Source organism: Microchirus variegatus (assembly GCF_963457635.1).
Source record: "Microchirus variegatus genome assembly, chromosome: 15".
Classification (NCBI taxonomy): Eukaryota; Metazoa; Chordata; class Actinopteri; order Pleuronectiformes; family Soleidae; genus Microchirus; species Microchirus variegatus.
The window spans coordinates 14778619-14791677 of NC_139816.1; the positions used below are offsets into that span (position 1 = coordinate 14778619).

Sequence of the window (13059 nt, forward strand, 5' to 3'; positions counted from 1 at the left end):
CTTGAGTCGTAAGGCCACATTCACACCTGGTCCTCAGGTCTCCCAATCCGTCCTCAAATCCATAAATGTGTCCTCAAATTCAACTACAAATAAAAAAAAAACACACATTCGGAAGTGGTTTAAGGACGCATGTCCACATTCCTGTCCTGCATTAACCCAAGCCAACCCCTGGGCATATAAGAGACCATCTCCTCAGCTGACATCACAGTATTTTACACAAATGAGCACTCGTACGTTCATGTGTTTGCAACCACTGCAACACTATAAATGCTGATGGTCAGATGATTTCACAGAACCATTTATGTTGTTCCTCGCACAGATTCACACCCGCAACCTTTTAGCCATGATGAGGCAACAATGTTAACCACTGCACCACTATGCCACACAGAAATGCTAATGTTGCTAATGTTGCTAATGAGCTAACACAGCATCTGGAATACAAACACAAAACTGACACAACAAAGAATAACCACATTAAAAGGTAAAATAAACTTCATATTCAACAAAGTACTGAAAATCAATTAATGCCAACAATTAAAACTTGAAATGATGTCCTTTAAATGTATACATTTATAAAAGAAATAAGCCCTTGATAGGGATTCAGCCATTTTTTGTGTGGTTTTGGACTTTAAGTCATAAAATAAGGCCATAAAATACATAACTTTCATAATAAAAGCACACAGCTGATTTTGCACCATTCACTGCCAGTTGATGTCGAGCATGTTGCAGCTGATTTCCCACAGTTTCTGGGCCAAGTCATCATCAGACGCAGTCCTTGAACATCTCACCGAGGTGCAGTCACTGAACACACACAGGGACAGAGAATGGCCATTACAAACAGTGTGTTGCATTTGTCTGAGTGGTAAATAAGAAGAGAAAATTGTTAACCTGAATGCCCATTTCTTAGTCAGCAGGTAGTAATCATGAGCAGCATGAAGCCAGCACTGCAGGTGCTCTTAGTTGTAAGCTGGCTGAAAAAGCACTGAGTGTACCTGAAGTAGCCTCCACTCTGGTTTTCCAGGCCTGGCTCCACAGCACAGTAGATGGTGGTCTGTGCTCCTTCCTCTGTTGTCTTGGTGAAAATCCTAAAAATCTTCACGGCAACTTGAATGCACTGGTGCTGGTGCCTCCACAGGTCAGACTGCACGACCCCTGGGTGCAGGGAGAACACACTCACCCCGGTACCTGCAACAGGGACATACACAATGTTCATGTTAGCACATTCAGACAAATATGAACCTGTTTTCTGCAACATTATCACACTTATTTCTCTGAAAAAAAAATGCCTCCCGAAGACGTTACTGCATCGGTGACTGAGCATGTGTAATTGTATTTGTGAATTAAAATAAATAACCGCATCATCCATGGTGCTTGCATTTTATTTTAATTTTGTTCTTTCATTTTATTGTCCAATCTCCTATTTGTGCCGGAGTTGAATTCATAATGGGCTGGGTTTTGATTCTCAAGATGCATGGAATCAACAATTAGCTGAGAGATTCTTTTTAATTAAAGTAATTTCTTCAGTTCTTGTCCATTAAGCAGAGAAGGGAAAAAAATGAGTAAGACGACAAAATGGCCCATTTCCAGATAATTCATTGATTCATATGTAATAGCCTCCTTCCACAGGATGAGGAAAAGACAATTAAATGAGGACAGTCACTTAAGTAAGCCATACAGTTCCATTCTGTTGTCTTCTGCTTGTCCGGGTCCAGGTTGCAGGGGCAGCAGCCTTAGCAAGGAAGCCCAGACAGCCCTCTAGCTCCCTAGCCACTTCTACCAGCTCCTCTCGGGGGATTCTAAGGCGTTCCCAGGCCAGCTGAGAGATATAATCCCTCCAGCGTGTCCTGGGTCAGGCCCCGGGGTCTCCTCCCAGAAGGACATATGTCAAACACCACTTCAGGGAGGTGTCCAGGAGGCATAACCAGATGCCCGAACCACCTCAGCTGGCTCCTCTCGACGTGGAGGAGCAGCGTATGTAGCTCTGAGCTCCTCGCCCTATCTCTAAGGCTGCCTGTATTCGCAATCTCATTCTTTCAGGTCCTGACCCAAAGTTCATGACCATAGGTGAGGGTAAAGCGTTCACATCCCTGCAAACACTACCCCGATCCACCTGTAGATCTCCCGCTCCATCTTTCCCTCACTTGTTTATGAGTCCCTGAGATACTTAAACTCCTCCACTTGAGACAGGACCTCTCCACCTACCCGGAGTGGGCAATCCACCCTTTTTTCGGCTGAGAACCATGACCTAAGGTGCTGATCCTCATCCTCAACTGCTTCACACTCGGCTGCAAACCTTCCCGTAGGGTCGTAGGGCGTAGTTTGATGAAGCCAAGAGGACCACATCATCCAGGAAAAGCAGAGACAAGATCCTCCTACCACCTTACTCGACACCCTCCACCCCACAGCTGCATCTAGAAATGATGTCCATACAAGTTATCGACAGAATCGGTGACAAAGGTGGAGTCCAACCCTCACAGGGAACAGCTGGCTACGCAGACCGGATTCGCACTCCTTCAGTAGAAGGGACTGAATGACCCTCAGCGAGAGCATCCCCAGTTATTGTTTGTGTTCTTCCCTCCTTTGCTTGAGCGTTACTTCCATTAAAACCATCTCATCTCACCTTGTAATCGTTTGGCAAGGGAGCGTGCGAACATGACATTCGCCAGCTTGCTCTGTCCGTAGGCCTTCATGGTGTCGTAACTCCTCTCGCTGTTGATGTCGTCAACGTGAAGTCCAGTCCAGGTGTGAGCCACGGACGCCACAACGACGATACGGGACGGAGCCGAGCGTTTGATGAGGTCCAGCAGCAGGTGGGTCAACAGGAAGTGACCTAAGGAACACGGTATATGGAAGAGGAATTTATTATCATTGCTAAATATCAGTGTTCTGTTGGCTTTTTATCCACTAAATGTGATGGAACAAATGTGTATGTAAATAATGTTGGCCATGAACACAACAATGAGGAAGCGTGACTCAATGTAACACCCCCGCATGACCAAATACTTTATGGAGAGCCTTGTGACAACACAGAAAGACATCAGCACTGACTGTGCTAAAGTCACACTGTGTTTCTTACACAGTAAAATTGCAATGTTGTCTCTTTGAAGGTCTAAGTCTCAACTTCTACAAGAAAATCAGTACAACTGGAAACGATTCATGTTCATGGTCCACTTTCACAGTGACTTTGCCATGAAGTGACATAAAGCATGTGGAGGGAAACATCAACATCTGGCTGGAGCGTTGCTTCCCTTCCAATTGTTCTATTTTTCCTGTTGAACATAACTTATAGCATACATGCCACGAGTACATTTACACAGGATGTGCTATGTACATACATGTGGATGTGTGCAGATTTGTGTGGGTGACTGTAAACAGCATGTTCTCCTCTCGTTTTCTCCCCCTCCCTTCTCTGCCTGTGCCATAAATAACTCACAGGATCAACCATCATTTGGAAGGAAGCCGCAGTCCAACACGGGAAAAACAATGACAGCTTGAAGAAAATTCTGACTCTGAATCATTTTCCTGGCTGATATAAAGGTCAGCGTGTGTTGTGCAGCTTGTTAATCCAGTATGGGTTAAAGATGTTTTCATCTTCTTTTGCGGGAAATGTGGAAATCTTATTACTGGCACACTTGCTCAGAGATATTACGGTTTATGTTTAGTTCAATTGCAAAACAGAGCATAAGTACTTTGATGGACACTCAACAGAACTGGCAGCATGTACTTACCTAAATGATTGACCCCAAACTGCAGTTCAAACCCGTCTACAGTTTTGGAGTAAGGACACATCATGATGCCTGCGTTGTTTATCAGGATATTCACTTGTTTCTCCTCTGAAAATTAGAAGTATCACGAATGTAAATCAAAATAAATGGCTGTACAGAATCGGTCGACAGTATCTGCCTCTACAGGAAATTAATCACTACCTTTGAGGATGAGTTCAGCGAATGCTTTAATGGATTTAATGTCAGACAGATCCAGCTTCCTGACAACAATATTCTCATTTCCTGTGTCTTCCAAAATGTCCGCTTGAGCTTCCTCGGCTCTCTCCAGGTCTCTACACGCCATGATGATGCGTGCACCTGAAAACAAACAAGTCTGTGATGTAATCATTTGTATTTGACAACTCAACAAGCTTTAAAGCTGCAGTTTGTAACTTTTGGTGAATTTTTTGTTATTATTCTGCTTTGTGAACAGAAATGATGTAACGTTATTTGCATCCTTCATCTGACCATGGGCACTGTCAAGCAATACTATCAGACATGACTAAGGATACGTTTGTACAGTGTGCGAAATACCCATTAATAATTAGGGGGGGTCCCAGCTCCAATTTGTTGCGCAATACTGTTTCACCACCCCAGGTGCCACGCTGCAGTATTGGCTATCTTCCCTGTCAGATGTGGGCGTGTGTGGGCCTTTTCCACAGCACCATTTGGAAAGCAATTTAGTAAAACATTAAAATACAAAATTACAAATAAAATAATTTACATTTTGTCTGGTTATAAAGGATAAGAAAACATGCAAAGTGTATTATGTATGTAGATCATATAAAACTGAAATGACAATCTCGAACGCGTAGGTTTTGTTGAGCGATATAATTCACTTTTTTTTTTTGCTCTTTCAGTTTTATTTCTACGGAGCCCCCGAAGTGACATGAGAAAAAAAACGTTGAAACTCGAGATCTCTACTTTTTTTTTTTCTCTCATGTCAACCCGTTTGCATCCATCACGCTTTACTCGCGCAATGTTGCTGTTGTTTCCATCTGTCTTGTGATAAAATCAATCACTTCCTGTGTGCAGTGTACACACAGGAAGTACAAAATTCACATTCACACGTACATTTACTTTTACTCCACGACACTTTCTAAATAAACTGTGTACGTTTACTTCAATACATTTCCTCAAACTATCTTGGTTGCTAGAAAATAAAAATCAGAAGAAGAGTTCTGTATTTATATAGAGCTTTTCTCGATGAGCTGCCATTCTCTTCACATTCATACAGTGCATTGTTTATCACACATCTTTCATAGATAGCCTACATGTGCTTTGCCCAAGGACGCATAAACTAGCGGCACTGGGAATCAAACCCTGTCGCTGAAACTCTTCACTCCAGAAAATGACTTTGACACTTACTTTACTTTTATTATTAGCAATATTGTAACAGGTGACTTCAACGTCTACCAAAGTCATGTTCAGGTTAAATACTTGTACTTTTACTCAAGTATCTCTTTTCGGTACTTGAGACCAGACTGTCCTGTGTGCAAGTGTGTGAGTGTTGCCAGGCAACATAGATCCAAACACCACTAATCTGAGAAACAGAGAGAGTCACTTGGACCTGATTGGCTCAATCATCATGGTGTGAAATAGTTTGATAATAAATTGAATGTAAAAGATATTTATTGATATGAAAAGTATTTCTAGCCCCCTCGTGACCTGTACTACATCCACATTTTCACACTAAAAGGCACTGGATCCACCCTGTGAACCTTAAGAACCAGTATTAACCACCACTGTGCCACTGGCAATGACAAGTAAATGTGATTTTCTCTTGATTCAGGCTCTAAAGTTGTCCATTTTACACTCATTACTTCTTCCGGGAATCTGACAGTGACGTACTGAGGTGAAAAGTACACAGTGAAGGTTTAAAAAAATCCTTCCGTGTTTACTGTAATGGCTCCGTTCATTTGCAGTCATACAATGATGCCCACATCAATTAAGGAGGAAGTATCTAAATCTCCCAGTGTACTTCTGATCATCCGCTCATTCAGCATCTCATTAAGGGCAACTGCTCCGCTGGCATGAACACAAGGCCCTCTCAGCTGTGTCATTCTCATTCGCCTCTGACGCACATTACGATGCGTTCTTCCTTAATGAGCCCAGAAAGGGGCTCTGAGGACACAAGGACGCGCATGCGCACGCACACACACACACACACACACACACACACACACACACACACACACACACACACACACAAGAGCAAACGCTCTCACACACAAAATAGCCGCTGTGCTCGGAAAATCAAGGAAGAGGAGAGCCATTAATCAGTGGGAGCGTGGTGTCTGTGTCCCATCACAGTGTCTTTGTTTGTCCCCTGCTGCTCCCATGTGGGAAAACCCAATTGTTCCCACATTTTCCCTGGTTGTCAAGTTCACTCTTTTAACTAAAAGTGCACACAAACACAGGCGAATGGAGGGGAACAATGAGCCAAGTTAAAGATCAGCCTGGAGATAATCATGTCATTCACTGCACGCATGAATAATGAACATATGCAAATAAAGAGCTGCAAACCTGATATTTTCTGCATGCTCGAACATTTACGAGTGTGACACGGACGAGTGATGAGTTCAACAACATCATGCTCGGTATGAAAACAAAGAGATAATCAGACGGATAATCAAAGGAGGATGCGGTGCTCCAGGCAAATACCTCCTCTTATGAATCCCTGCAAATCGAATCATGTTGTCATCGCACTGTACGATAATTCCATTTATCCGAAAGCGATACTGTAATTTGCCATCCACCATGTTGTGTCTCCTTTTTTGTGTGTGTGCTCTTCTGTTACTTTTAATTTTAGGGGTTTTCCTGTATCATTATTTGTGTTTTATAACACACATATATATATATATATATATATATAAAAACATGGTGTCTGAAATATGCATGACAGATGGAGATCATGCCAAGCTTTTGAAGATGAACAAACAGGATCACATATGTAGATCCACTTTTCATGTTAATCACTGTATGTGTGTGTGTGGGGATGTGTGGATGTGAGCATGCTGTGTGCACCCTCCCATCTCTCGTTTGTTGTTGCAGGTCTGCTTCGAGAGGAAAGCAGACCCTCACAATGCTTCCTCTGTCCCCCACGTTGTCTCGTCTGTCTGTCATCTCTGCCTTTCTTTCTTTTTTTTTTAGCAGACAGCCTCAACTTTCCTCCTTGTCTCCAATTATCCTTGAAATTTGAGATATATGAAGTAGGGAGAAGGACAGAACAACTAATTGGGGACATATTGGGAGTTTTAAAATAGAATTTCCTCCACCAGAATCATGATATATCTGCTGGCTTGATGAGCAGAAACAGCTAAAAGTAGGAGTTGCCAATTTACATGAAAGAGTAAGTTTTGTTTATCAGTCATTTGTTTATCAGTCACACTGACATGCAATGTGTCATGTTTTTGGAAACATGACACACGTGGGTTACGTCTGAAGAAATGCATCTTTCGGCTCTGTGTTATGCAAGAAAAGCAAATTGCAATTATTAGTATTATCGTATCGGAGTCTAAACCAATCAGAAACACGATACAATCGGCACACAAGTATCGTGATACAATCGAACTGTGACCAAACCAAATTGACCTACTTCTGATTCTGTGGGGGGGAGGGCTGGAGTCACAGTGAAAGATCACGTTCAGAGGCTTTAGCTGAAATGTGTAAGATTGTTAAAGGGACAGAGAGACAGGCGGACGGACAAGAATGTGCAGTACCTCTTCTCGCCAGGTCCCTGGCAGTTTCTTTGCCAATACCAGTGTTGGCTCCAGTGATGATGACAGTCTTTCCATCGAGCCTCTCGTCAGAGGACCAGTGGTCACAGCAGCACACACTGGTGAACGACAACAAGTAAAAGCATGAGCAAAGGAAGAATCCACAGGAAAAAAAAACTGCTAAGAATGTCCCTATATCTATTTTATGACAAGGAGGAAGAAACGTGACCCGTTTACTAACTTTAACACATTCACTCATCAGTGTTTGCTTCATCCTGTGGCAGTTGATCAAAACATTATGCAAATTGTGTTGATTAAAACATGTTATTTATCATATTTACTGACTTTGATGTTGATATATTCCTTACCAGAATGAAACAAAACATTCACTGCAAATAAAATGATTAATTAAACTTTAATAAATACAGTGCCTGAATAAAAACAAACACAGACTGCCTTTAGTCCAGTTTCTGGTGGCTCTGTGTAATCTTCTTTACATTTCTCACATTCCTGTTATTAACAGAGAGGCAGCCACTTCAGCAGTTTCTACGTGTGTACTTGCCACTTATTGTTCTTTTTTTTTTTTCTTTCCTACCTGTAGTGCATTCCTCCTCAAGTGCAGGGGGAAAGAAAATCCAACAGACTTTCAGCAGCAGTAAATGAGCAAAAAACACCTCCTGCTTCTCTCCTCGCAGCAGTTCATCAATGGACTTGGTGCTCGCAGTCTCCCTCCAACCACACCAGCCCCGGCTGTCATCATAGTATCAGCGCTGGGCCAATCAGGAGCGAGCTGAGGCCCACAATTGATTCACAGCATGTAGATGTGAGGGGGGGGGGTGGAGTGGTGGGGAGGGGGTTCCTGCCTTCCCATGCTATAGGAGAGATCTGAGCCTTCACCGTATCAACACAGTGTAATGGACTGCATGGCTGCAATAATCAGCAATGTATTGATTACTAAATTATTCACCAACTATTTTAAGAATCGTTCGATAGGTCCGAGATTATTTCCTATAACAAAAAAAAAAAACATAAACAAGCAGCTTCAAAGAGCAGTGGATTATTTGAGTACCACAGATCTCAAACTCGAGGCTCGCGGACCACATGCGGCTCTTTGATCGATTTTATGTGGCCCGTCGCCTTAAATATTTCTTTTTGATATTTACAGGTTAATTTTGTATTTACAAAAGTTATAAGTATTAGTGCCAAACTGAAGGGGGAAAAAAACATTTAATCTTTCGAGAGCATTATGACTTTATTCTCGAATGATTTAATCAAATTATCTTCAGTTTTGACCCAAATACTTATATACATATATATACTTATATACTTATATGTATCGACACAAGCACCTTTATTTTCGAAATCATGTGATGTATAGTCATACATGTTGTTGTTGCGACATCATGATGGAATCATGTGGTAACCAGGTTTGAAGCTCACGTGCCCGCCAGGTCATTTCACTTTGAAACCCCCTAATTTACAGCATGTGCTTTAAATGAAGGAGATACATTGTCCTCCCTGACCTCCTAATATTCAGAAATCAGAGTGGACCAGGCTGCTTATTCCTAATCTCAAAAGTCAGGAGGATTTCCCAAATTAGTTATCCACCAAAAAGTAAATGCTTGTTGTATGTCGCCATTGATTATGCGCAATAAAAAAAAAAAAAAAAAAACACAATTTGGATTGTAAGCCATATGTTTTTTAATTAAGTGCAGCTATAACCATCTTCTCCAATCGACTTGCACGTCTCTCCTGACCGAGTCTCACCATTCAGACTTTCTCATCCCACTTAAAGCTTTCACTATCACCAGCTTTGCTGTCAATTTTCACTCTTTTGCTGTGTGTGTTCATGAATATTGGTTTTGTAATACACGGGAGAGCAGAGCATATTATTATTATACTCTAAGCATTTAAGCTATTATTTATCTCCAGCAGACACCAAGCATGTGGCAGCTCACAGACCATAACTTCAGAGCAATGCCATCATCCTGACCTGCTCTGCAGGCCTCTGAGCTGGCACAGTCCCTGGAAAGAAAACAAAAAAAAAGGAAAATGACATTTGTATTCTCTGTGATTAACAGTGGTCAACATGGGTTTAACTTGACACAGAATGACTGAAAAGGTTTTGACTAAAGTGGAATGATCTAGTCTGGTTTGAACGGTGTTCACACTGACTTGTAGTGTCCTCCAGTGAGCAGCTGGCTTTCAGGAGTGACCACGCAGTAGACTGAGGTGTAGGCTCCCTCTGCTGGGGTCTTCAGCAGCCAACTGAACGTCTTCAACATACCCACAAGAGGGCGCCGGATGTGCCTGGTCAAGTTAGTGTTCACCACTCCGGGGTCCACAGAGTAAATCGTCACACCGAAGACTGGAGGGAAAAAAAGTTTGGATTAACAGGACAGAACTTCTTATTGGGCAGATGTAATATTATAAATATAGTTTTGGTCATGTGATAAAAATCATAAAGCACATTCATAAGTTTGATTAAAATGTAAAATTACATTATTTACTTGCATTCCTGAACAAGAAAAACAATAGTTTTAGTGGTTGAATGAAAATGTATTAATTTCTGACTTCTCAGAGAAGAAGCCCAGTGAATCCGACTTTTGGGTATAAAAAGTTTGTTATTAATAAATAACAATACATTTTTTAGTTTGAAACTAGTCTAATATATATACATTATATATGTATGTATATATATATATATATGTATGTATATCTATGTATGTACATATATGTATGTATGTATGTATGTATGTTTGTATGTATGTATATACATACAAACATACATACGTATACATATACATGTATATGTATGTGTGTATAGATAGATACATATCCATATATATGTACATATATCCATATATATGTACATATATCCATATATATATACACATACACATGTACATATACATACATATATGTATATATGTATAAAGTATATACACATATGCATATATATATATACACATATGCATATACATACATATATGTATATACACATAAAAAGATACACACATATATACATATATAAACACATATACACATATATATATACATAATATGTGTATATATATATATATATATATATATATTATAATTAAATGACGAATAAGAAAAGTGGTCAGGTGATAGCTAGTTCTTTAAGATGACACAAATATGTTCCTCTATGCTCCGTTTGTTGCCCGGAGCAACTGTGGTTGGAGCATGTGACCCTCACTCTGGCAAGAGATACATTATCTGATTTTGAATGCACAGAAAGAGATATGAAGACACACATTGTCCACAACCCAGTTCTTTCTCTGTTTCTGTTCCTCACCTTCTGTCCTCTTGGCCAACTCTCTGGTGAAAAGGACGGAGGCCAGCTTGCTCTGTGCATAGGCCCTGACCGGGTGATATTCCTTCTCACCGTTCAGGTCGTCAAAGTGGATCCTGCCCATGGCGTGAGCCGCCGATGACACGTTGATGACTCGGGAAGGGGCCGAGTGTTTCAGCATATCCAGTAACAGGAAAGTGAGGAAGAAGTGACCTTCAGAGGGGGGAGAAGAAGGGTGTTTGACACATATACAGAGACTTAAATCCTTTACTAATTTAATGAATGATAAAGCTTGATTTTTAGGGTGAAGTTCAGCTCTCACCCAAGTGATTTACTCCAAACTGCATCTCATATCCGTCCATCGTCAAGGTATGAGGGCAAACAGCCACACCGGCATTGTTGATCAGGTAGTGAAGAGCCTTTTCAGCTGAAAAACAACAACATCTGTCAAAGGGGTGCATGAGTATACTGGATAATTAACCTTGGAAGCTCAGGGCGACAGTTTTGGTTTGAGTTAGGGTTATGCATTTAGTTGATGACTAAGGTTAGGGTAAGGGGCTAGGGAATGCATTATGTCATTACGAATGCTGCACAAATAACAAGTCACCCACTGTCATAGACATTCTCAACAAACTGGCAGATCGACTTGGTGTCGGCCAGATCCAGTTGCCGAGCGACGACCTTGGCTCCCTCCACCTCCCTGATAATGTCCCGAGCAGCTTGTTCTCCTTTGGCCATGTCTCTGCATGCCAAAATCACCCGGGCACCTGAACAGAGAGATTAGCACACATTAATGGCGAGCGTGCTTACATGTACGCACACGCACGACGAAATCAGACCGAGACGAAAGCTGAGCTCACCTTTTAAACGCGTATCTTTGTCTAAGCTCTAATCTGTCAGCACGTGTAATCTTGTGTTTTCACCCATCTTCGATTAAAACCATTTGCCTAAGCTTATGGGGATTAACGACTTTAGCGGTTATTAGTTAAATGTTATCTGCACAGCTAACATATGTCATGCTGAGGTGGGAAACATATTTTCATAATTCATAGCTTGTTATATTGTCTTTATAAGTGCTTGCCTCTGCTGGCCAGGTCTTTAGCCGTCTCCTTTCCAATGCCAGAGTTCGCCCCCGTTACTATGGCTGTCTTTCCCTCCAGAGACACGTCTGAGGACCACTTGGTGGTTATCAGAGACCTGAGGAATAAAGTATGAATATGTATGAAGATATACACAAAGAAAAGTGAACACAGAAACAGTTTATGTACATTTTTGATTGACCTTACAGTAACTAAACAGGCAAAAAGGTCATATAATGGAGTTAAAGGTCACAGGTTAAGAACTGGTTGGCAGGTATTTTGGATTAAAGTCGTTAAGAGACAGCATTTGTATGTTTTTTTTTTCTGCTGAGTAAGAGTTTTCATACCTGATTGCTTGCATTCTGTAAAATTGGTGACTTAAAACTCCGTATTTCGTCAATGTTGCATCAAGACTCCTGTCCAGAGAAATGAAACGCAGAGCAAAAAAGAAGAGAGGGAAATAGAGAACCACAGTCTCATTTTCTGTGAAGCATCTTTTCGGGAACTGGGAATTCACGATTAGATACAAATAGCCCTCTGTTGCAAGGGTTTGGTTCGACTAATCGATTAAGACAAAACTGCAATGCGGTTCTCGCAGAGCGAGCACATGACATGTGATGCAGTCTTTCAACAAGCCAAAGGGAAATTTTGTTTGATAAGGCCTATGATTGTATCTGAAGTGTTTGTAATATTATCATATGAGTGAAAACAGACAGCAGTAGTGATCCTCTGTTCAGCTGATTCTGCAGCTGAAGTTTGAAACCTGGTTGCACAGGTGGAGGCGACTGTAATTTCAGCATTTAACCACCGTGGATTTCCTGGTGCTTTCCACAGGAAGGTTCTCACTTATTACCGACTGAATACATGAGGATCTTATTCTAATTCAGGGTTTCTCACTCCTAGTTCTGGGGAAGGGAGCCACTGTCCTGCTTGTTTTAGGTGTTTACCTGCTCCAACACACCGGATTCAAACAAATGGGTCGTTATCAGCAGAGCTTAGTGAAGAGCTGACCATTTCAATCATGTGTGTTTGAGCAGGGAAAACATCTAAAACATGCAGGACAATGGCTCCCTAGGACCCAGGAGTGAGAAACCCTGTTATAATAACTATAGTTTGAGCGATAATGCCACTTTACTCCATTGAACATTCTGTTTCTTTCTCGTTACACCACCTCGCTGGTT

The 13059-nt window shown here is 41.4% G+C and overlaps 1 protein-coding gene across 1 annotated transcript in view; it reads right to left on the bottom strand.

Moving 5' to 3' along the window:
• Nucleotides 1-698: 698 nt before the first annotated feature.
• Nucleotides 699-13059, bottom strand: part of LOC310937326 (uncharacterized protein) — a gene marked incomplete at both ends in the record, with an annotated part of 13738 nt that continues 1377 nt past the window's right edge. The window contains 13 exons of the mRNA XM_083901556.1: nt 699-801; nt 993-1185; nt 2621-2830; nt 3729-3833; nt 3927-4082; nt 7487-7602; nt 7990-7993; nt 9423-9508; nt 9659-9851; nt 10803-11012; nt 11122-11226; nt 11411-11566; nt 11881-11996. Of these exons, the coding sequence (XP_083757682.1) occupies nt 699-801; nt 993-1185; nt 2621-2830; nt 3729-3833; nt 3927-4082; nt 7487-7602; nt 7990-7993; nt 9423-9508; nt 9659-9851; nt 10803-11012; nt 11122-11226; nt 11411-11566; nt 11881-11996 (1753 nt within the window). The remainder of the gene's footprint in view (nt 802-992; nt 1186-2620; nt 2831-3728; nt 3834-3926; nt 4083-7486; nt 7603-7989; nt 7994-9422; nt 9509-9658; nt 9852-10802; nt 11013-11121; nt 11227-11410; nt 11567-11880; nt 11997-13059) is intronic.